At 38.5% G+C, this 25,745-nt stretch overlaps 2 protein-coding genes across 2 annotated transcripts in view; one reads left to right on the forward strand and one right to left on the reverse strand.

The window, feature by feature from the left end:
* Positions 1-262: 262 nt before the first annotated feature.
* SPATA22 (spermatogenesis associated 22) lies at positions 263-5,137 on the forward strand. The gene is made up of 7 exons (XM_030472912.1): positions 263-305; positions 722-850; positions 1,529-1,583; positions 2,859-3,213; positions 3,526-3,655; positions 4,495-4,592; positions 4,946-5,137. The coding sequence occupies exons 1-7, from the start codon at positions 263-265 to the stop codon at positions 5,135-5,137; spliced, it is 1,002 nt and encodes a 333-aa protein (XP_030328772.1).
* Positions 5,138-7,102: 1,965 nt separating this feature from the next.
* LOC115602077 (transmembrane protein 211-like) overlaps positions 7,103-25,745 on the reverse strand; it is a 61,685-nt gene continuing 43,042 nt past the window's right edge. Inside the window, exon 3 of the mRNA XM_030472836.2 lies at positions 7,103-9,367. Coding sequence (XP_030328696.1) covers positions 9,141-9,367 — 227 coding nt within the window. The 3' untranslated portion in view covers positions 7,103-9,140. The remainder of the gene's footprint in view (positions 9,368-25,745) is intronic.

Raw genomic sequence — 25,745 nt, forward strand, 5'->3', positions numbered from 1 at the left:
TAAAGGAGAGAATACAACTTTTACTTCAAAAATGTAGTAATTTGAGCCCTTAATCTGCGAAGAGCGATTGCATGTTATCTGTGTACCTGTGGATCTTCTAAATTCAGTACAATTGGGTACACAGAGAGTTAAGAGAAACTGACATCAAACCACATAAAATTTGGGTGTTACAACATGAATTAGTTTACTTTGCTTATCTAACTTCCATACACCAAATTCAGAGTAATCAAGACACTGTTGCCTATTAAGACAGAGAAGAGAAATGAAAAGGAGTCTAGCTGACACTTCAACTCGGAGCACAGCAGGTACTAACCATTGTTTTGTGCTTTACCATTCATGCCTCATTGGGCTTATATATACATATATATATATATGTTACACATACATGCAATATTCATCGAGGCTATACAGTATTCAGTCCTAGATCCCCACTTCCCAAGTGGACTTGCATGGGTTATGTGTTTTATTGCAGCACAGGGCAAGATGTAGAATGGGGGCAGGGCACTGGTCACTGAGGGAAATGTTTCATTCGCAGGATTATCTGCAGGACAAAGGGTTGGGAATATGAAATCTGTTAATATGCTGCATATAAAGTGGCTGGTCTGTTACGTGTTTATGAAATTAATTCCTATGGGGGATTTAAAATAAGTAATTTATTTACATATTTTAAATGTAGATTGTGTATCCTTTTGCTATTGATATAGTATTATTTTACTTTTAGGTTATCTGCCTGTACCTCTCTTCAATCAGAAGAAACGAAATAGACAGCCCCTCACTTCAAATCCACTTAAAAATGAGCCAGGAACCAATTCTGGGACTCGTACTTATGACTTTTCTCCCACATCATTTGGTAAATAAGATACCTTCTTTTTTTTTATTGGCACTACATCCAAATAGAGCTTAACTATGATTGTATTTTATTAAATTAGGCATTGTCTTTATCGAGAACTATATGCATCCTTTATGTTTATCTCTGAAAAGTTCATTATGTAAAAAATGTCCTCCAGGAAATTTCTTTCTCCTCTATACAATTGAGCCTTTTATACTTTGTGCCTAGAGGGAGTTTGACTCTGTGTGTTAGAGAATGAAGTAGCACTGGCATTTAAATAGAGTCTCTTGAAACTCTGACCTTTTGTTTTCAGTTGATTTCAATCAACATTCAAGTCCTGTGTTACAAGAAGAAACATTTATAAGATGTCTTTCTTGTAATTCAGAAGAGAACTTGTTCTTCAAATTGTGCTGGGAAAGAATCATGCAGAATTCTGCCTTTAGTACTTTAATTACATTTTGCATATAATAAAATAAAAAAGTTTACTTATAATAAAGTAGGAATCTCTGTGCTAGTAAGTTTAATGTCTGTAACTTAACCATTGTCTGGAGAAGCAACCTACTTGTTAGAAGTTGCAAATAATTACAGATATCAAAGGATCACATTCCCCATTTGTGGAACATTAAGCAGATGAAGAGTAGTACTTTCCAATCTTTTGAATTTGTATCCATATTCAGTCTTTTGCCTTTTCATAATTAGGCTGGGGATCTGCAAACCCAGAAGTGGCTGAATTACAGAAAGCAGCGAATAGTGGGTATGTAAAAGCAGATTATTTGTTGCATATTGATATTTATTTGGGTACTAATTGTTTCACAAACTATCATCCATGTGTCTCTTACAATAAAGCTGCTACTGTGTCACTGATACTTTAAACTTATCTTTGAAAGCCAAACAGAACATGCGATGGCTCCTTCCCTTATGAAACCACCAAATGCATCAAAGTCTTATTTAGCAAATGCTGGAAAAAACCTGTATGCCTGCAGGTTGGTGGCGTCTTAAATTTTTATTATCCTTCCTTAACCAAAATTATTCTCATGTGAAAATATATCTTAGATTTTTCCACATTATTGTAGCATTGAGAGAGACCCTTTCAATTCTCAGATCATTGCTGTAGTCCTAAATAATTATATTGTGCTTACAAGCAAAAACCCACAGCAATCCAGTATCTTTCCAGTATACCTAATGAAGCCTATTAATGAGACCTAATATCTAGCCTTATTGTCAGGCCTAAAATTCAGTCTTGCCGTAAAAGTTGATTGAATTTTGCTGGTCTAGATGTATTTTTTTGAGATGCCCTTTTCCTTAAAGTTTTGCCCAGTTTTCAATTTTATCAACAGATTCAAATAAGTTTCTATCAGTGTACATTAGGGCAATTTTATATCAAAACATTTAATCAAAACTGGATATGATTTTGAACTCTGTGCTTTTACAAATCAAGGAAAAGCTTGCAGATTCAGATGCATAGAACTGGCTGGAAAACTTCTAGCAAGGTTATAATTGTCCTTTTTCTCTCTTTGTTTCCTCCTATTCCTTTCCAATGGCAAAAAGAGAAAGAATGTTTCAAGCAAGTGCCTTCAAAGGCAAAATGGAATGGAGGTGGAAGAAACTTCAGAGTGTTTTTATAAAGCAGTGTGTTAGAAATAATGAGTTTGTTGTAAAATGGTTTCTTCAGTGATAGTAATAGGAGAATTTGGAAATATCACTCTCGGAAGAAAGCTTGCTTATTTTATTTTAGAGTTATGGAAAAAATGTGAATCTTAGGTCAGGAAAGATCCCTTGTACAGGGTGGGACGATAACTGAGCAAGCTTTTCAGGCATATGAATTCAGCTGGATTTAAGCAGAGGTGTGATCACTGCCCTCTATATGGGTAAATTTTAGTGTATCGTCAAGTGCTTTGAGTCTGAATACTTAACAGATGTTTCTAAAGCTAAACCAACAATATGTAAATTGTTTTAACAGACTTTAATTACATACCTGAGTACTTGAAATAGATATTGTGATACTGAACTACCTTACGTTGTACTGCAGGGCAGAAGAGAAGACTCCCAATACTAAAGTTTGGAACAGAAATGAGTACAGTCCTTTAAGTAACACAAAAGATTCAAGACCTGAGAGTGGATTTATTCGGAAGTTTGAGAAGTTTTCAAATAGTGTGAAAACTGTCCAGCAGCAAAAACCCCCTGATAACCGTAATTCACCTCAGCTTCTGAAAACAGCAGAAACCGGCCAAACATCTACATCTAAAGGCCAATGGCCAATGAAACCTAATGCTGTTTCAAGAAGTCTGCAGGATCATAGTCTGGCATATAAATTTACCCACAATATTCAGCAAAATAAAATGAATGAAAACCAATTTGACTGTGTTCCAGAAGACAAATGTCAGGTAAACTTATTCAGAGAGTTAATAGGAAGACACAATGAAGAAAACAGTAAAGAAAAAGAAAACTGAGGGAAGATGAGGCTTTCATCAGCCCTAGTGCCTTAGAAAACCCTTACGTTTCTGAAAACTTAGAATTGAGATTTTCATACTATAGTAAATTGCAGTCCTCGGTGGGATCGTATAAATTGGTAGGGAGTTGTTTGTAGACTAATTTTAATGTAACTACTGGATTTTAAACATGATATTTAAATGTCCTTGTGCCTTTTAAAATTTGTGTGTGTATCTCCAACCTGAATTTTCATCTTCCTCTGAAAGGAATTTTCATCATCTCAATTAAAACTTAAAGAAAAAAAGAATTCTTTGCGAATCATATCTGCAGTCATTGAAAGTATGAGGCACTGGAGTCAATATGCTTATAAAACATCACTGTTATTTGAAGTTTTAGGTAAGCATGGAAGATTGTGCTATAACTGGTAATAATGGTAGGACAATAGCCAAGAGCAAATTTTATTAACTGTAGAAACAATAGACTAAATACTTAAACCCAAGAAATACTGGCCTGAGCACCCTCTAATTGTCCTGCTGGGAGATCCATTCAGCTATCAAAGGTAGCTAAAATAGGTACAAAATTAATAATATGGTCATTCCCCAACATTTAAGCTCTTTCTAGCCTGTTAATTTTCTTTCCTTGTTTTTAGAATGTGTTACCATAATTTTTCCTATTTAATAGGAACCTTCTGTAGAGAGGTACAGTTTTACAGTAATTTTTAATACAATTGATCTAGTCTGGAGCACTTCTAAACACAGATGGCTTTCAGTCTGTTTCACTTTGGCTTTAATTGATGTTATCTGAGAAATTAACATGACAAAAGACTGAAATGACTAAATCAACGTGACTAAGAATATACAATGTAATGGCATTCCAGAAAACTATTATTTTGACCAGGTTGCAAATGTTTAAAGTTGATTTGCATATGAAAAACTTAGAGACTTGTGTTGTGCTCTGCCTAACGAGGGAATAACCTGTTTACAGTGACAGTTACGAAAACCACATTCAGTCACACAGTTTAAAGAGACACATACAACTGTACTCCCCAAAGACTGTGTAAAGCACATAATACTGGAACTTCTAATGCTGTCAGCACAAGTTCTCCCAAAAAGCTGATGCTGACTTTATATCTCTTAGTGCTTTGATATGTAGATGCTGTCATGGTATCTTTGTGTATGATACTTGGTACTGCTCTGATGTTTACATCATGATTTATTTTTTGCTGCATGCTGCAGGCACCCTGGATTCTGCAGTCACACCTGGAGCATATGGGGCAAAGAACTTCCTTTTGAGGGATGGAAAGGAGAGTCTGCCTTGTGTATTTTATGAAATTGTAAGTATTCTATGTCTGTATGTTACACAGACACCACTGCTCTAATCCTTTTATGAGGCTAATAATAGGTTGTTCTGATAAAACATAAAATTACTATGTAAAAGGGAAGCTGGATGTTTATACCATCTTGTTCCCAACCTGATTTAGAGCAATAATCCAGTCACTATTCAGTCATCCTCAGACTTCTGTTTCAGCGAGAAAGGTGGGACTTCCAGTTCAGCTTCTAAGTAGTTGATAACAAAAAGCTGATTTGAATTCCGTCTATGATGGAATTTCGTTTGTGACAGATATTTTGAAAGCTTTTCTGCTAGGTGATATAATTTTTTAATTTGTTTATTATGCTTTTGATGAAGGACCGGGAGCTTCCGAGACTAATTAGAGGCCGAGTACACAGGTGCATGGGGAACTATGATGCAAAAAAGAACATTTTCAAGTGCGTCTCTGTAAGACCAGCAACTATTCAAGAACAAAACACTTTCCAGGAATTTGTTAAAATTGCAGATGTTGAGATGACAGCGTATGTCAAAACAGTGATTGAAATTTAGAAGTCGGAAGGGTTGCCCAGAACCAATTTTCACTAATGATTACCAGTAAAGGCTGAATATCCTAAAGCATTTACCAACCCTAATATTGAAAATCTGATTAAATAATTCGAAAGAGCACTATGCTGTGTTACCCAACAAATGTTAGTAACAGTGTTTTGTTTCCACTACTACATTTCATAGCTTATCTTTCCCAGTTAAATATGCAATAACAGGGGGTTGTTAGCTAGTAGATTAGATTTTACTGGAGAAATTCTGAATTAAAATGTTTAAGCTTTGCAGTAGCGCAAGTGGCTTCGAAAAAGATCATCAATACTAATTCAGATTGCCATTGATTTTCATCATCTTCAATATTTAGAAATTCCTTCAATACCTATTTCAAGATTTTGACTATATCCTTCTTTGCAAAGTTCTCTTTGACTGCATGTTGCATTAAAGCTGCTTTTTGGTAGGAAGAAGGTAGTCTATTCCACTTCAGTTCCAGCTAACAGATTCCCTTTCCTTTGCCGGCTTACAAGAACACGTGTAAAAGCTTTTCCAGAAATAAACATAATAGATAATACAGAAATACTTCACAGGATGCAGCTGTATATATTAGGTATTCATATGGTTCCCGTTGATATGTTATCTGATTCATGGGTTTTCTTAAATAAATAATCAGTATAACACCTGTATAAAACAGCCACAGACCCTGAAGCTGTAGGAAGATTGCCCAAGGACTCTGAGGAAGTTGGGGAGAAATAATTATTTGAACACAGAACTTCCTTGCCTTTGCCATAGCAACATCTTTCATGAGGGGTAGTCCATGTGCATGTTTTTGTCTCTTTGCCTTCAAACACTGACTTTTGTAGATTATTCCTGCTGTTTCTTTTTCCTTTTCCCTTAGCTAGTTCCCTTACTTCGAAAGCTTTGTACCAGATCTATAGGGAATTGTAAAACAAAAGAGTTCTCAAGAAAACAGTGAACAGTGTGATATCTTTTTAGATTTATTTTATTATACAGTGTTGGCAATTGGAAATTCACATTTAAAATAATTGAAATATTGTATCCAACGAGTCAAATACAGAAAACAGTCAATATTCTAAAAAGGAGCCAGCTAGTCAACGCAGAAACACATTAATGGAAAATACAGCTTTTAGTTACACTTAAAAAATTATGTATTTAGAATAAAACTTGAACCTGGTCCAGTAAATCATTTGACTTGTAACAGGAAAACGCTTTTACACAGTTTAACACGCAGACAGTCTTTATTTAAAAAAGTGATCTGTCAGTGTTAGCATATGTGTGGTTAGCAACACTCCCCTTAAGGTTCCAGTTGAGGATTTAAAGTATGTGCTTTACTAACTGCTTAAGAATCACTTGTGTTATCATCTCTACCTTCTGTGCTAAGCTGGTTCTGAGCGTGGCTGGTTCAAGGGGAGTTTTGTCTATCCAGTTGTAGAGGTCATATACATATATTGGATTTCCTTTAAATATTATAAAATATTAAAGAAAGTTCCAGATGGAAGCATTAGCTTAACTCATAAAAGATGCAGAATATTACAGGATGTAAAGCTCAACGATATTCACAACAGAAGAAGCTGAGTTTTAAGAAGTAAAGGATTTGGTACAGCAGTGTTGTAACTTGTAAGACGCCACTGTAACAGTAATTTAAAACTACAAAGGAAGCTGGAACTACGGGAACAGTCCTGCAAGCATCTGTGCGTGGCATCAGTGATGCAGTCCTACTGATTTTAGTTGTCTGATGGTTCCAGTTGTGCACATGTGACAGTTATGAGAGGAATAGGTCATTTGTGTCTGTTAGGTATATTATGGCTGTTAATAAAAATCTAAAATAATATTACTTTCCATTAGTGTTTAGATCTTTGCAAAAAATTTTCTACTTTACACTAACAAATCACTTTTTCTAGTGAAACAGTAAGTGAACAGTCGTAAACATTACACAAAACAGAAACCCCCTACATAATACAGTTTATACACATCACTCAACATTTTCCAGTTGTTGGTTGATTGTTGTTGGGTTTTTTTTAACCATATTGATCCTGTCTTGTATAATGGTTCTAGTGTAAAGGCACAGGTTGGTTAGGAAAGAAAAGCCTGCATCTCTGTCTCTCTACTTTGCGGTGATTATTTTCTCTTTACATGTTGTTTGTTATTCCTCACTTTTCTGACTATTATATGAAAATTACCAATTTCAGCCGTTCATTAAAAAAAGCGACATTACTGAAAAGCACATTACTATACAAAGTGACTGAAATTTATTCTTCTTACTTTAGTGGCATTCCTTCAACCTATTTTGTTAAATACGTGGAAGATTTAATTCCTTAGTCACTGTGAGCAAACCCACATAGCTTGTGCTCTCTCTCTTTCTCAATGTACTTAATTCCACACTGAAATCTCGCTTTCAAAGATGAGTCTTGGAACTTGCTACATTTACATGCAGGATTTGTTTTTAGAGTGCATAAAAATGTAACAACACACAATTGTCTTGGAAAACAATGCAACGTTCCATTGATGTTTAGAAGGGTGAGGAATGTAAACAAGGCTGCAGAAGTCTTTGACATTTATTAAAACACAGTGATTATTCTGTTCGAGTTTTCTTATACATCCTCAACGTGTCTCTGTCTGTCCCTACATGTACCCTTTCCATTCAAAAAAAAAAAAATAAAAAATTCAGGAATCAGTTGGACTCAGCGAAGAATAATAAATTTGATCACTTGGTTTGTGCCAAAATACAAAACTAAGAAGTACAGCTCTGAATTAAATATAATCTATGTGATTTTTTTTTTAAATAAATAATAGAAAATAAAATGAGAATAGAATTAGAATTCAATTTTAATTTAAATGAAAAACATAACAGTGGGGTGAGATTAGAACCCAATGTTTCTTTTGCTTAAGGCAATCAAGTGCACTTATTTCAATGCTTGATAGTAATGAATTCACTGCTATTGTGGAAATCAGACTTCACAAAATTCACATACAAACTCATGAAATGTGGCCATTTGCAGGTTATTGACACAGCATCAGATTCTTATTAGTCATGTTCAGTAGCATTTCACTTCACTTTTGGGGTTGCTTTTACAATAATGGGCTCTTAATAGAATTGGAAATATTAGAATCTGGTTCATTCTGGCTTGATTTTCATTACATAAAAGGGCCATTGGGCATTTTCGTAAACAGATTTTTCTTTTCAGCCTTAAGAAACACATAACAAAACCCCAAATCTCCAGTTGTAATAGTTCAAATAATTTTGTAAAAGTTCACCTAAATTATAATTTAAGAAATACAGAAAACAAATTCTTAACATTCTTTTTCCCTGTTAAACTATTAAACCATTGTAAAGCCTTTGGAAGCAGTCAGATCTCTCTCTCTCTCTCTGAAAAAAACTAATCTAAATTTTATGCAAGTCTTCATGAAGATGACTAAATCTTGAAGATTAGATCAGTAGTAAAAAGTGTGCTGATAACTTGCAATATGCAGGTGCTACTAATATACATAGATTAAAAAGAAACCTTTTCTTGTATACAATTCCTTTTAGATATTCAGCTTAATTTTAGGCCGTGGCTACTAGTAGGTGCTTTTTCACTAATCAAAATAATTTTAACAAAATATCATTATTGACTTTAAAATTATCGGGTTCATAAAAGTTTTGACATTTAATAATATATAAAAAGTGAATTGAAGCTTTTAGAAGACAAGTTTGAGACACAAAAGAAACTGGGAGGTAGACAGATGTTTTGAGGATAAACAGATTGTTTTTGTCTAAGGCATTATGCCACTATATGTTTAGAGCAGTATAAAGGCTGCTGATTAATCTTCAATTCCAGAGTGTTCGCTGCTCATACTTACGGAAGACTATCAATGCACTTTTGGTCTTTGTGATTCTGACCTTCTCTTCCCCATCTCCTTTTTTCTCTTTAGCAATAGCGCTAAATGGAAGTGCTATAATAATTTCTGCCCATTGCCTGTAGACAGGAATGTTCTGTTCTTAAACAGTAATAAAATACTATAAAATAGTAGGTATCGGAGTTGGAGATATGTGCTCTTTTGGTGCATATTTTGCAAAGAATGGTAAAAAGACAGACAACATGACCCCAACAATTGCCAGCATATACCCCCATCCAATCTGGCAGTCTCCTGCATAGTAGATGTCTGAATTCTCACAGAATCTCTTCACAGTAGCAGAGTTGAAACCAAAAGGGTAAACCAAAAGCCCAGAAGCCATTATGAACACTAAAGGAGAAAAAAAAAAAACACCAGTTATTATTGGACATTTAATTCCTTTGCAAAAATATCCTTTTAGAAAGGCAAATCTGTTATATTAAAATCAATGGAAAAAGTCATAGCTTAACAAAGCAACTCTCATGATTGGGAGATTATCTTCCTTGTCATAATTACCTCTCATGGACAGCAGTGTCATAACATGGTAGCGAGTTGGCATTGGGATATTTTCATGAGAACTCTTGCCCATTACAGAACTTCGGAAACGTTGTGATCCAAATTACATAGCCATTTAAAAAGTAAGATGATTCGGATATAATGGAATCCAGAAGAGAAGAATTCCTAAGTTTGCAGATTCCAAACCAGCTTGATTTTCTTCTCAATAGCGTTTTTGTACTTGAGACAAACAATTACTTTGTTCTGCCAAATAAAATCGTTCAATGAAAGAGTTTAAAAGGACTTTAAAAGGAGTTTCAGATTCTGCAGATTAGGTTCTGTTAATAGCACTTTCTCACTGATCTCATGATGACAAACTCAAATTGTTTAAAGAAATCCGCATTTGACCCAAAGATTGTGTGATGAAGACCAGGACAATCTGTCTTCTTTTTATTTAGCATTGATTTAGCATTGGAGTCTTTTAGTACAGCTTTTTGAATTCTCTCTGTAAATGTAAGGATTATAGAAAAATTTGAACTAAGATTGAGACCTAAAATACTAAGATCTAACACTCCTGTGCGGCCTAATTTTGACTGCTTGGGCTCTAGAAACACACAATGAATATGACAGGACATGCTGTAGAAATCTAAAGGTTCAGTACATAAAGGCACTGAGTTAAAGTAGTGGGAAATCTCTCCCAGCGAGTCATCTCTTACTCCTCCTAGCCAAACGCAGAAGCAGATTAATCCAGTGCATAATGAAGAAATATGTCTGAAATACAAGTAAAGCTTGTATTAAGCCACCTCTTGATGTTGGAAAGCCAACCTGCCTCCTGCAATGACAGTCTGTATTGGCTGCTGGCTTTTAATAGAACTTCATAGATTTTACAGTCTTTAATGAATACATGTTATATTTCAATATCATGGCTTATGCAATTAATTTAATGAACAGCAGAACCACTTTTCAAACTTTGAAAATAAGCCTGCCCAAGGTATAAATCATGACTATGATAAAGATGAGTCAAAATCTTCCAGGTATAGCTCTCAGGGCCTGTTTCTGCCCATTTTTTTCATTTTATCCTTTCTGTTAATGACTTACCAATGTATTTAAAAATCTATAGCGTATTTTAAAAGGCTTTATTTTATGTACCAAAAAGATACCATGACACAGTCCCTTTTCCTACCTACCCATTCTTCTGGGATAGTCTTTTGTTCAAATTCAGGGCGGATTGTTAGTGATTCAAGAATAGAGGTAATCAGAATTAACAGTTATGTTTGAGCTGATAGATAATTTGTAACCAGCAAACATCTAATGAAGCATTAGGATTATAAAACAAACATTATGTTTAATCACCTTTCAGGTAGGGCATGTGCATCTTACTCCCAGTTATAATATTGAAGAGGCTTAATCTTAAAGATGTCCACAAAAAAGGGCAATCACTCATTAATCTTCTTTAATTAAAAAAAACCACTTTAATAAGCTTGAGAGTTAGATGAAGTAAAAAAGTTTAACACACAGCCTGTAAAGTCCCTGAATAATTTGAATTAAAGCTTTTCTTGTAGTCTAAGTGGAAATCCCGAGTTAATCCCTTGTGAAAAATCTTGAACACCAAGAAAATAGAAATTAAAAGGAGAGAAACTGGAACAGAAGCAAACTTGCTAGTTGGTTTCCCTCTAGGGTAACTCATGTATGGGCACAAAGAGAAACCATAAGAAACCATCTCCAGTAAGTGGAGATCTCTGAGGGCAAAGTGTTTTTACCTGCCCTTGCTCTCGCAATCACTCTCCTTTCCTTTAAGCCTCTACGAGTAAGTTTTCAGGGGTTCTGGAGGAAAGGACCTTGTGCCCATCCCCTCTCCCCAGGCTCATGGTGTGTGAAGGTGATGCTGCAGCAGCAAGTGAAAGGAAAGATCCTCCCCAGCACAGGCAACACCCAATGGTATTCAACCTGCTACACCTGCTATAGGTGCCAGGGCAGGAGTGAGCTCCCAAAACTGAGCACTGAGTTCTTAGCAGCTGTGCTTGTGCAATTAAGCTCTAACATTAAACAAACGTACAGAAGCTGAAGCTAAATACGAAGAAGTGGTATTTCACAGATCTCCCTTAACTACACACATATGACACTACTCAACACAAAATGAAGATACAGTAAAACTGAAGCTAAACTAGAAACACACACAAACATCTCATGTAGCAAAAGTTACTTCCCAAAAGAAGGAAGAGAGCTAAGGGCCAGCACGCTTCTTTTGTTCAGTAGCAGAGTCTGAAAGTTGTGTGACACTCTTGCATGCCCAGGAACATTCCCAGAGCACTGCCTCTGTAGTCAGAAACATAGGAAGCAACGTTGGAGAATAACCAGAAAAAAAGGAGACTTTTCCTACTGCTGTTGTAAACTTTGAGAGTATTAAACACTAAATCTGACCAACAAACTAAAGTGTATTAATCCATAGATCTAGGCAGGTTGTAGCATTCACTTGTGAGCTAATACTTTTAGGAAGCAGAACAATGTCCTGCCTAATAGACAGCTACAGCGTAGCCCCACTCAAACCCAGACTGCTCGACCACATAAAGAATCTTGAAATAGCCCTGTGGTGCAAAACCTGCTGTGAAATGTTGGGCCCATATGCAACAGAAAGTGAGCCAGTTTTAAGAGAAACAGAATTGCTCCAAGCAAGCTGCAGGTCTGAAATTAGAATTTCAGTTTGTTCATCTTTTCAAAGCCAAAATAGTCCGTGCATCTCATCCAGTGAAAGAAAATATTGTGCAGAATTGGAAGCAATCTTTATATCATAAAACCCTTTTAAACTTTGCTGTTACAATTTGCTGTTTTCCTGACACTATCTCAAGCCCTCGCTGTACTTCACATATCCGTCCATACATATGTTTTCTTTTTGATTGTCTTACACAATTATTTTGAAGGTTGTGCTTTATGGGGGCACTGGTGTTTTGATTATTGTATGTGCTGATGTTGTATGGTGTGACTTAATGGAAGATGCTTCGGTTTTGAAGGCTAGAAATAATCTGTCATAGTCAAATGTAATGTGTTCAGATATCAAACAGGCTAAAAAGTTACCCATGGTTTCATATCCTCAGGCATGTCATAGAATGACCTCATTATTCTCATTTAGGTGCCCTCTTTCTTACACAGGCTCAAAATATTGAATAGCCTGTTATTACCAGCAGAAGCCAAGCTTTCAGCCATGGTGCTAATGACTACTTAATAGTGCTGTCTATCAGCAGTGCCGTTAGCTGGGAAAGCACACAAAGAAACAGTGGGGCTCCATTTAGGCTCCTCATATAACACGCCTCTGCATGGTTTTCCAACAACAAACATCACTTCTAAAAGTGTCAGGATACAGTAGTGAAAGCGTCTTACCATTGTGTGTAGTGTAAGCCTGCTGTTATCCAGGATGATGAGAAGGTTCAGCAGCAGATTTGGGACTGTTATATAGCATGAAGCATATGGAGGGTAAAGGGGACTTGCTGCTAAAATGGATAGCTGGAGTGCTTTTTTTAACATGGCTTGACTGATCATTTGATTCATTTGATTCCCATCAGCTCCTGGGTCTTGTTAGAAACAGGCTTTTTTTGTTGTTTAATTACCTGACACATGGTGTTTGTTATTGCTAGGTCCTCGTCACCTGAGTTCTCACTAGTAAGTCACAGCTACTGCTGACTTCAAGGCAGTCTGAAGCCCAGTTCATGTGCATTGGTTCAACTGTAAGTCACTCTTCATTTCTACTTTCTAATCTTCTGTCCTCCCAGACAGTTATAGTCTCACCCTCATCCTATTTACTTCACTGGTGTCTTACAACCAGATGGTAGATAGTAGTTTCTACTCTGAAAGGTTTCCTAGCCAAGACAGGACCTCTGCACTGTGCTTCTGCTCCCTGTGCAGGCCCAAGGCTTAAAAAATATGTTTTATCTATTATTTTTTTTTAATAGATTCCTGAATTTGTCAATTTCTAAATAAAATAACTATAATTAAAAGGGATAAGATATTATTAGAAAGGAGGACACTTCTTTTTAGGGAAAATGGCATTTTGTAGAGAAAGTTGTAAATTGTTGGTAATACTGAATCAATGACACTTCTACTCAGGGAAAATAGAATTTTCTGCTATTTTAGAATCTAATAAACTATAATTCTTTGTCATTGCAATGGTTCATTCATTTCATCAAGCTCCTGAAATACTGCTTAATTATTTAAATCTATCACATACTGTTTTCAAGCTTATTTCAAACCAATCCAAAGTAATGCAGTTCTGCAGAGTGTGTGTAGAGGGCACCAATGTACAGTTCTCATAAACACCATGCACAAAACCTGGCCATTTCTATTCCCACTTCTTTTGGTGAAAGTGGTGGAGGTTTCAGTGTATGAAACATAATAATTGAATAGTTTTCTGTCTCGTGAGGCAGGAATGTGAAAACCTGACTAAGTTTATATGTATCCTTCCATCCTAATATTGAAATGGATGGAAATCCAGGGACAGACCACAAATATTATACAGACAGGAAAAAAGCTGGTTTATTTTACTGTCTTTGTTAATATATTTAGACGATGTGTAGCAGTAATACTGATCACCAGTAGTAAAATATGCTGTGTGCATGAATTATCTTCCTGAAATTACCTGCTGTAAGAAGGTTAGTTTGTCTTACAAGTTTAATTTGCTTATTTTAGGAGTATATTATATTCCTGGTACTTGCGACAGTGACGGATTAATTGCAGAATTGTGGGACATATCAGACAATCATGAGAATCAGAGCTGGATCGTAGGCAAGCAAGACTATTATTCCAACCCTATTACAGATTATCACAGTCTTCTCTCTTCTTGGAACATTTTTATTGACAGGGCTTAAACTGCTAAAGCAGTTCTCATCTCATCAAGAAGTTTCCTCTCACATATATAATCCATTACCTCTCTTCCTAAAGCTGGCAGCTCTTCTTACGCTTCTTATGCAGTTGACTTTGAATAACACATTTCCTCTCAGGTTTATACATTTTATTAATCTAATAGTTCTATTAGCTCCTCTTAAGCTTTTCCTTCTGTTTATGTGATTTTACTTACACAATTTTAAATGAGAAAGCAGATGCTGATCCAAAGCCACAGATACTCCAACACAAAGCCAGAAATACAGCTAATGTCTAAGCAGCAGTGAGAAAACCTTTCCACCAGTAACACAGCCACGTATCTTCAAAACTACCATCTCTTGTCCTACTGCACTGGCTAGCCTACACTTAGTACTCTCCAGCATTCTTCCCAAGCAAAATGTTTGTGGCATGCCTGAAGGGTTCCTACATTTAGGATATTTTTGACATAGGTGGTATGAGTCCCTTTTACAAAAAGGAGATACCTGTATGTCTCTTCCAACAATTGGAAACCTAAAGACAATGCTAAGCAAGATCCAAGGTCACAGCTACTGTTGGTAATAGCTGCACATGAGTGTACAGACAGAAACAAGATGGAATTTGGGGCTATCCATAAATTAGTGATTTCCTTTTGTCTACTTCAGGAAAGGAGAAATGACCTAGAGTAATTTTGGTGAGAGCTGAAATACATCTAAAACCAGTAGGCATCATTTTAAATGCCAATGGAGTATAAATGAAATAAACAGGAAAGTGACCTGCAATGACAAAACAATCCAGACAAAATCCTCCTGTTTTGAAAGCAAACCTTTCCAGGGGCCAGGCAAACAGGGACCACTGTTAAATGCCATTCTACTCTGCTGAACTCCTGAGAGGTGCATGTCAGGTACCTATAGTTCAACCTCTTGAAAGCAGCCTTAGCAATTATTTCCTCCAAAGAAAGCAAAATGGAGAGCAGGGAAAAGGGATAATAACGCCCATATGCTTGGTATCAAAATGTAGCTATCTTCTTTTTTTAACTGAACAAAGAGCTGGAACTTGTAATAGTGATACAGCCCCTTCTAACATATTACAGTTTAGCTCTTCTCCTTTCTAAAAATTTGGCTTCATTTCAGTCAAACATGTTGTGATTTGAAGAGCATGTATCAGTGCTGGACTGTTGCCAAATAAGTAGATTATACCAGTTCCTTTTCTAGCTTTTCTAAATGGTGCAACTCACGAGTTAGCAGCTATAATATAAATGTGGTTATAATGAAAGCTATGCAGCTTGTCAAACTCCTTTGTTAGCTAACAAAGGAAATGTATTAGTTTGTGCAATGTCTCCAAAGTCTATCTTTAAATAAATGCTGAGTATGTGACTATAGCTCACAAGCTGAGGAACTGCATCGGATACAGTAATTTGTATTTTTATAGATGTATATATATGCAAATCTCCTGGGGAATATATGTCTATAAAAAGCTGGACAATGTTCTCTATCTAAGTAGGATTTAGGTGGAATAGGAACAGGTTAATTTAGACAAAACTAGCTCTGAAATAAGAGTGCCCATGCACCTTTTTTGCGCACATCCTTTTAGTGCTACTTAAATACCCCATTCAAGGTCTGTTGGCACAACTTCCTCATTCAGATGGGCCCTTATTGTTCGAATAGCCTGTTTCAGAAATGTCCAACAATTGTATGAATAGCTGAGTCTACCTCACTTATTAACTGAAGGGAGTGGAATCCAACTGTCCAGACTTTGGACAAGAAATTCTCTGAAGCCAACACAGAGGTAATTGGGCTGTGTAATTGCTGCATTAGCTGTGAGTTTACTAAGGTCTACAAAAGGAAATGCCATCCCAGTGACCTTTGAGGTTGCATTTCACAGCATGTTTTCTACATGAGAATAAATGATGAAACTTCACTATTTCTGCCAAGTGAGTGGTAGCTATGGTGAAGATTTATAGCTGTAATCTGGTAATCTATGGGCCTAATCATGCAGTTATAGAGTTGTGTGTCATTTACTCAAAAAGGTTGAAATGATCTAGCACTGTGTAGGCTGTGGTAAAGGAGTGCATTTTGTCATCTGCAAGGTTAGAAGATATACAGCCTATTTAGCAGACTGTAAAAGGGAGAGACAAGAGCTAATGTTTCTCAAAATAGCAGACTTACACAAAATTGTACAAGACTCAGAGACCTAAGAAATGGGGACTGTCAGATGCACTCTAGTTTGGAGGCCATTATGATTTTCCTGGTTTGTATTGCTTCAATAATGATATAGATTTTCTATTTAATTTTTGGGAAATTCTCTAAGTCATGTTCACTTCACCTCTTTCAGAACAGCAAGCACAGTAACAGACTAATAATATGATATTGACATATTTAAGTGTTGGAGTCTTTATATGAGAGCAGCATGTTCAGAATGTATTATGCCTGGAACGTGCCTGTGTTCCCTTATCTCGATGTTACATTTTATCCAACAGTTAAGAAGCACTGATAAAAAGTGCCTATTTCAGTAGTTCTATTTTAGGTGAACATAGTAGGGTGCACATTTTCTAAGCAGTGCATGTTGGTTAACTGCTCCACTCCATTTCTACAAATAGAAGTAAAGGTGGCAAACGCTTTCTCAGTTAACCTATCCATGCCGAAACCAGTATGTTCTCAGCATAAGCAGGGAATGAAATTGATGACTGAAAATTTAAATTAATACTTCCTCTTGTGATGTTCTGGCTAAGAACAAGGGCAGCTCCAGTTCACCGTCTGATGCATTCCCTAGCAGGGAACAGCGTCCACCTGGGTCCATGTGCAGCTGGAAGTAAAGAGGGAACAGACAAGTTTCCTTGCAGCATATTGTGTCTCCTTTGGAGCCAGCTCACCTCAGAAGGGGAGATGCTGTCCAGCCAGCAGCAGGTCTTGGCTCCTGCTCTGGCTGTCAATTCCAAGTTCTTAAATAGCTGTTTAGAGCAGGGGCTGAGGTCCAAAAGACAGGCAGTGATGTGTAGATCACCTGAAATGTCACGGTTTGACATGACACATTTGCTCCCTTCTCTTCCCCACCTGCTCACCTCACAGGTCTCTTTTAAATCAGTCTTTCCACCTCTCCCAAGACTCACAATTTCAGTAGGGCAGATGCTCATGAAAACAGATTTATAATGAAGCTGGTGGCCATTAAATACTAGCCTTACATCAGAGGTGACCTTATTGTAAAGCATTGTAGAGTGAATTTATTTCGACTTTGCACATTCTATACCTTGTCTCCCACGTCTCAGAGAGACACACGATGTGGCAGACGAGTCAGTGGTGGTGGGAAGCCTCATGCCTGAGAATAATGCCCATGTCTCACTTCATTACAGTTGCACTTCACATCCCGGCAGTCTTCAAGCCTCAGGGATATCACATTCATTACCTCTTTCAGAGACATGTATTTTACATAAATGGCTGAAAGGTGATTAGAATCCCTGACAGAACAGCATTTTATCTGGAATGCAACCATGAAAAATATGTGCCTAAAACAAAAAAGGCATCCTACATCCTTCTTCTAATTGATTTAAGCTACAAAGACCAGCTTCAGTTTTCCCAGGGCACAGGAACTACCAGGAAGACACAAATGGCATGTTTTCAGACCTCCTAATAAAAGCTCCTTGACAGGGGGTTGAAGCCAGAGTTTTCTGTTTCTCAGATGTCCTAGTCCTGTGAATGTCATCAGTCAGCAGAAGCCCACATACTGCCACCTGATCATAAAAAACAGTTCTGTAACTACCCTCATTTCACGCTGCTGATTCCAGCCCACCATAAATCAGCCACACCACAAGTAATGTTGGAAATAATTGTCTGTTCCCGAGCTCCCCTCTTTACAGCTCAGGTGCCACACAGCTGTAGCCATATGGTAGACTCCATTGTAGCAGCACCTCCAATTGTAATACTGAGTACTTGGAAGCTTTTTAATGCTGCAAACTGGAAAAGTGCAGCCCGTGCTCATGCAGTGGTTTTCCTAACCTTTAAAAACCTTATAAAAGGGATCAGCTCTGGCTTAAAACAGATGCTCTGCAGATAGGAAATGGATAGCAAACTGCTTGGAAATGCAGCAGGTGATCCCAGGGCTGATCCTCAGAGAAGCCTGCCGGCGTGCTGCCCTCTGACCTCCCTCGGTCACTGCATCCTCTTTCTACTATCCAGCTTTATTTTCCTCCTGAGCAAGGGTTGCTTGTACTGATTGCTGTCTGTGCAAATGAATTAGTGCAGCCAAGCTAACGTTTTGACTTCAGCTGGCTTGACCTCTGCATTCATTAGCCAAGTCTTACACAGCAATGTGTCCTGTTAAGGCACACGGTCAAAACAGTACCAGGCAGGTCGTGCTGGTCAAGTCACACACTCAATTAGCAGCAGACAGTTCTACTTACAAGAACCACCAGCCACATCTCACACAAGAGGCTGATTTAATCCAAGGCTGCTGGAAGAGCCAAAACTCACCTGGCATCTCATTGCTGAGCAGACTGTCAGCCTGCCAGCAGGAAGGACATGGTGAGCTCTTCACCTCCCACTGCGGACACTCTTTATAGGTACCTGAACAAGTCACTGCTTGCAGTGGCCCCATCAACTGCAACAGTTTGCCATTCTAGTGCACTTCAAAAGGCAGCTTTTGGCTCATGTCCCTTCTCTATGGGGCAAGAAACTCATCATTGACCGATGTGTGCTTCAGCTCCCACCTTGTAAACTTACAGGTGTAACTTCAGGCCATAGTAAAACAAAAGAAGTAATTGAGTTCTGAGGCAGAGCTACTTAGGTTAGAAAAATAATGTAGAAATCCAGAGTAGTGATAGAAATGCCCCAAATTACTAGCTAAGTGATTTGGGATATCTGATCATTTTTATCAGGTTGGCCCAGCTGCAGAATTTCCCATCTCCAATTAGACCAAAAGGCCCACACTTCCTCCTTCACTAATGCATCTGAAAGATTTAATGAGTTACTTCATCAGGTTAATAAATCCCTTCAATAACTTTATTACACTTTGATGCAATTATTCAAGTGGTGCAGCTAACAAATGATCATCATTTATATTTCTTGACAGAATAACTTAGTTAATATATTTGGACCATGAAATAGAAAATCCATAAATAAAACTGTGGGGACAGTTGAATGTTGGGGGGGGGAGGAGGAGGAGAGAGGGTGTCTTTCTATCTCCAGTTAAGGCAGCGTTGGAAATCTGCTGTCTCTTGTGAAAGTAACTTTAGGCAAGTGCTAAGAACTGCAGGAGGTTGGTGCCTCCTGGCAATGTTCTGCTTCCCACAGTGCTTAGGAAGGAGGCAAGCTGCTGCAGGACATGTACTGCTGCCTATAGGAAGATGTCTTAAAATGCATCAGAAGGGACATAACCCACATTTATTTGTTCCAGCACTTTATCAGGTTTAAAACCCAGCTTCATAAAGGCTGTTCCATTTCTTGAGGTTAAGATCTTTGGCTAATTTTGACAAGGTGCAGTGACACCATCAGAAAATAACATTATATTCTGGAAATTATTTTATAGCTAAATTGAATTGGTTGCCATACCATTTTTTTTTCCTGTGGCATCATAGTAAATGACATCATCAACAGAATAACCTTAGGGCAAGGGTGTTTTCAGAATCTTAACCTTTGAATGGGCAGTAGTATTAGAGCTTCCTATTACCAAAGTAATAATATTTATGGTAGGTAGACTGCAAGAATGGAATCATACCATTTATTTGCTTACACTTGATAGCCACCTCTGGCAAGAACAAATTTCCCATTAATCACCATTTTATCTGTCTAAGAAAGTTACTCTCAAGGACATCTGTATTATTCCTTTTGTTTTATTAATACAGAGAATAGTGCAGCTGTGGATCTTTTGACACTGAACTTTATTTATTTGCTAGATTTTCTTTTTTTAAGGGGAGCTGAAATGCTTAAATAAAATAAACATTGATCTTTCTTAGCAAACTACTTAAGACCCCAACCATAGTGAGGGCCATGTGCACTGGAAATGTCTCTGAATTTCTCCTTTATGTAAAAAACCTGCAAATCAGTCTGTCTTCTCTTTTTTATCTGCTGAAACTCCACTTATGAATTCTGAGTTGCTCCTTGGAGTGCAGATGACCTTGCTAACGTGAGAGTGCCAGAAAAGCAGCGCCCTCCAGTGCACGGGGTCAGGGAAGTGAAACCAGTTTCTAAGCTCAGATCTTGTAATAAAAAAATGCAGATTTCTCTTCCCTTTCACATAGTCTTTAGCTAACATTTAAAAAATTACATACGATATTGAGCTCCAGGCTGATTTGTTTTTCTAATTTTTCAAGAACACTGCATTATATATTTTCATCTTTAAAAAATAAATCAATATAGGGCCAGCAGGGGAACATATCAGACAGCCACATTCTCTTTCATGTGAGAAAAGCATTAGTGGAAAGAATTCCACAAGCTGAAATTTCTGGAAGTTTCTCCCAGTCAGTGAGTTTGGTTCTGTTGAGTTTCCTAAACCAAAAGACAGTTACAGGTAAGCACAGGTTTCAGGTCAGCTTGGAAGGACCAGGGCTCTTTCTGCTAGCAGAGGACTAACTCTGCAATCTGCTTTGAAATAATGGAGCTGCAGTTTTCCATTTCCTTTCACTTGGGCTCCAAGTGCCTCACAGAGCTCAGGGCAGCATAGCCACTCCAGCCCTGTGATTGCAGCATTTAATGGCTGCTTTCCTGTACAGCCACCTCTCATCTCTGTCTTGGTGAGCAATATTTTGACAGCAGGATGTGGTGATGTTTGTGTGTTTTAGACACACACAAAAGAGGAAAGGCTCTGCCACCAACCAGCCCTGTGACCTCTCTCTCGCCATCTCAGCCTAGGTCACAGAAGACAGCCTCCACATGGGTTGTCCTGATCCACCCTGCAGGCCTGAGTGTCCTTTCCATGGAAAATGGAAATCGAGAGGAAAGAACAAGAGACCCAGTCTATGCCCTCTATGGTGTGATGGCCCCACTTCAGAAATGGCCAAATGCTTGGCAGGAAGGAGATACACCTTGTTGCCCAAAAGCAAATAATTTATCTTGCAGTAGGGCAAGCCTTATGCAGTACCAGAATTAGGTGCTTATGCTAGTGGAAGGGGGACCTATTCATTTTAATTTGCTGTTTAATTAGGTGTCCAATGCCATACAATGGTGAGCTGCTTGCTTGGATGGGATGAACTACCTAATTGTGAGGTGAACATGCAGTCACGCCTGCCACCTAAACTCAAGCACTGCTCACACAGCAATTACTCTGGAGTCTGTCAAATGTGATTTAACCAGTAATTTGCTTCCAAAGTGAAAGCTGGGCTTTCAAATATAGTAAAGGACTCTATCCTCTGCCCTGCCCCTGTGCCAGTGCTGTGTCCAAGCCAACGATGCTGCCCAGCACAACTCTCCCATGTTGAGGTATCAGGTGTGGGTAGGGTTGGCGTAGCCAGGAGAGCAGAGGGAGCCTGGCAAACCTTCCAGTATATCTGTGCTGGTTTGCAGGTTATGGTGACCCAGTGGATCGGTGTGTGTATGTGGGGGTGTAAGGATGCTGTTGGGAGGGACGTCAGCCAGGCAGCTGGGTTTCTTTGACTCCAGCGGGTGAGCAGAGCCCAGCCTCAGGCATCCCAGCTCAGCTGTGCCTGCCCAGCTCCTCACCACCCTGCTGAGTGCTGGGACTCCCCCTTTGCTGCAGGCACAGGCACCGAGACTGCCAGCCCCACAACACAGCAGTGAGAAGTGCCCCAGGCAGGACAACCAGGGTGGGTTAGTCCGTGATGGGAGGCTTCCTTCAGGGATGACAAAAATAAACCCACAGCATTTCCATCTTCCTGCATTTAAATGTTTGAGTTACTAACATTTATGGGGTAGCGCAGAAAAATGAACTTAAATACCACATTTGTCATCTCAGGATACCAAATTACACCATTACTGAAAGAGATACAGAGAAATGTGTCTAATAAACAGTATATTTTGCACAATTTACTTTGTGTTTTCCACATCCTGCAACAAGCACAGGATAGCAAAGCTTCTTAATGATCATAATATATGTGCAGAAAGAGCAGTTCCCTGAGGGCTACTGATTAATCAGGGAAATATTCATTTGTTCTGGCAGAAGTGATGTGCATTTAGGCAGCAAATGCTGAACCCTGAGTGCAAGCAGCAGCCATCAGGGGCCCAAAGTTTCCATTCATTTAACTGATTTTCCCTTCTAAGAAAAGAGCGTGTTTCAGCACAGCACCAGGATATAACAGCACTTCACTTGTTCTCTGTCCTAATTCCTTTAGAGTTTTGCCTGACAAAGGCGTAAAGAGGCCCCACTTTCGTTTTAGAAACTCTAAATGCATAAGAGTCAGCTTCCAAACTAAGACATCCCTGCTGCCTGCTTAGATACACTGTTCAGGCGAGGACATAAGGTCTCAGCTGCACTATATGATGCTGTGTGAAGGACTTGAGAACAAGTTAGAAGATTTAAAGGATTTTTCATCAGCTGATCTAGATCCCTGCCTGGGTTTTTAGCACCTGACAAACACTGCATGGCTACTGACTGCAGCCCTTCCTACACTTTATCACAGTCATATTAATTATGTGGTTTGGCACAGTTGTTGCCACCTAGAAGTTTTCGACCTGGAGTTTGGTAGTAACAATGTACAACCTCTGTGCTTTACTTGTGTATCTCTAGTGTTCATTTTCAAATCAGCCACAGAAAGGACAAACTAAAAGCAGATGTATCATACTTTTCTCTGTACGTTTGGAAGCTCAGCCATGGAAATATCTTTGTCAGATAAATGAATTCCAGGTCACTGGGATAAATAGATGCAATAAAATAGTCATATGTAGAAGAAACCCATACAAAAATGTGATCCAACAGCTCTTCAAGGAAATTGCCATGTAAGAGATCCAACTCTGAGGCTTACCTCAGGCTTTTGCATTACATGATAATTACTTCTTTAAATTGGAGAAAAAGTGATGAGATCTTTTGATTTTTTCCACTTGCTTTTTCAATTTCATGGGATCAGCAGAAAGTGGAGGGAACCAAAGCTGAACTAATGCTGTGCTTTTGACTCCACCACTGCCTGAACACACGGCAGGAATCATTTGGTGGAGAACGTAGTATGTGTTACCCTGCTATGGGCATCCCAAAATCTCCAGAAAATGTGGATTTTTAACTTGTTTTCAACATAGCACGAGAAAGAAGGAAACCAGAAATAAATGGGAAGGCTGAAACATGATCAGAAAACAGTAGTTATTTCGTTTGGCTGCTGATTTATTAATACATGATAGTTAAAAATTTTTTTCAATTCTAGTTGGGATTATTTACAGGAAATAAAACCAGTTAAAGAATTAGAATGAAATCCTGCCAATACCGAGTCAACAGAAATGTTGCCACTGACCTCATTAGGCTGGGTTTCGCACCCAGATATCTACAAAGAACCACAATTCTCCTGCAGTATGACTAGCAGATTAATATTCACAACACCAGTTTATCTTCCCCTACAGAATCCTTCATTTTTATGCAGCTGGCCTAAAAACTTTGCTCCACAAGTTTGCATTTCAGTGCAAGACAGACAATGATCTGTGCTGCTTTTTAGGCTGTTTGCCCAACATCACCATTCCCATTTGGCTTAAGCACCTTCTGAAATTACTATTTTGCTCCATGTCTCTTACAATAATTTATTTCCTCTGAGGTATTTGCTTTCTCAGCAGCAATTTTAAGGCATTTCAGGCTATAGAAGAACTATAAAATTAACACTGTGCTCATAGATATCATAAAGAACATACTCCTTTAACCCTGTCCTTCAAAAACCCATAAGCATTCACTGTACTTCAGCAATAGGCCATATGCTTTTGCAAGGAACATTTTGCACCTGCCACCATGATACAGGCAAAATGCCAGGAGAAACCATTAACTAATCTACACAAAGCCTTAGGTGGTCTATTAGCCCCACATAAAACCAAGAACATGTAATTAATGGATCCACTGACAGAATTAAATTTGATTGACTACAAGAAGCAATGAGTGGAGCAATTACCAAAGTCCAGGTAAACTCCTCTGATTGGGAAGCCATGGCCTGGCTGAATGAGGCTGACAGCACAGTGTCCACCTCTACTCTCCTGAGAGATGTGTCCACACCAAACTTTTAACACAAAGTTAAGCATCTGCCAACAGCACAGTTCAGCTCTCTGCTGAACTGCTGTGGGTTGTGTAAGATGCAAAACAGTAACTGTATAACCAATCCAGAACTGCAGTAGTCTTCTAGCATCATTAATTTTGTCAAATCATTCTTTCTTCTATGCTTCTGATATGGATAGCAGCCACCTGAGGTGGTTGCTCCTCTGTGACTGAGCCATTCTGGGAAGATACAGCATCACTCACTGGAGCACCACATGCCTAACCAGGCAGTGCAGCAGATGCTGTCCTGCAAGCCTGATGAAATAGTTGCTCCAAAGGCTTAAGTTCATTAAGATAATTGCGACTGGTCTGAGTCACAGGTGCACAGTTAAATTTGGGATGGCAAAATCCATCCAAAAGAAATGCCTTTCGACATTCCAACTCCCTGGCCACGCAGGTTAATTGCAAGTGTTTTGCCAGTGCCCGCAGTAATGCAGGAACCTGGGGTGTTTCTGTAGCAGCTTCTGTCCACAATTTGATTTAATGCCCTCCATAAGCAATTGCATCTCAGTGCTTGTAATAAGAAAATGTCATAAAGGTACCTGCTGCCTAGTCCAACATCTTTGGGCTTTGACAGTTCAAATTTACAGCTTTAATTCAGGAGTCTAGAAGCCTGGTATTCTGTACACAGTGAAGGGCTGAAGGAACAATATTTTATAGAATCTTCACCTGTGTTCAGTGACCCATGGAGGATGTAACCCTTCAGACCTTGTGAAATGACTTGCAGACAAATTCATAGTCCAGATTGTCCAGTGGCAAATTACAAAGTCCTGGTTAAACCTCTGTGTGCCTGGATGTACTGACTTGACTGTTTTGCCTCCATACGATGATGAGTTGAACTTTCAGCAGCTTAATTGAAGGAGCCATGAGCAGCATAACTGAGTCACAGAGCTAAACGCATCATTATGGAAGGAGCTGACACACAAACACCACTTGGGAGACTCTGGACAAAACAGCTATAGGATTTCCTTTAGGAAAAGACGAACTGTGCATGTGGCTGTCATGCACAGGACAATGTCACCCTGCTGAGCACAGCGGGTCAGCCTGAACCATGTAACGAAGCGTTAAGCAGACGTGAAGGGAGGCAGCCCCCTAGCCGTAGCTCAGGCTGCTTCCCCATCACAGGGGGAGGCCAACTTTGACACTCCTGCTCCTTTTGCATCCAATTTATGTCCCTTGTCTCTGTTACCACTGTGTTCTCAGGGGTCACGTTTGGGGCTGTTAT

Source organism: Strigops habroptila, assembly GCF_004027225.2.
Source record: "Strigops habroptila isolate Jane chromosome 13 unlocalized genomic scaffold, bStrHab1.2.pri S16, whole genome shotgun sequence".
NCBI lineage: Eukaryota > Metazoa > Chordata > Aves > Psittaciformes > Psittacidae > Strigops > Strigops habroptila.

Bases quoted from the DNA above. Each gene is read 5' to 3' on its own strand.
- SPATA22 (XM_030472912.1), top strand. From the start codon at position 263: ATGAAAAGGAGTCTAGCTGACACTTCAACTCGGAGCACAGCAG. The intron at 1,584-2,858 runs GTATGTAAAAGC...GTTGTACTGCAG, and splicing joins CAGAAAGCAGCGAATAGTGG to GGCAGAAGAGAAGACTCCCA. The intron at 3,214-3,525 runs GTAAACTTATTC...TTCCTCTGAAAG, and splicing joins TTCCAGAAGACAAATGTCAG to GAATTTTCATCATCTCAATT.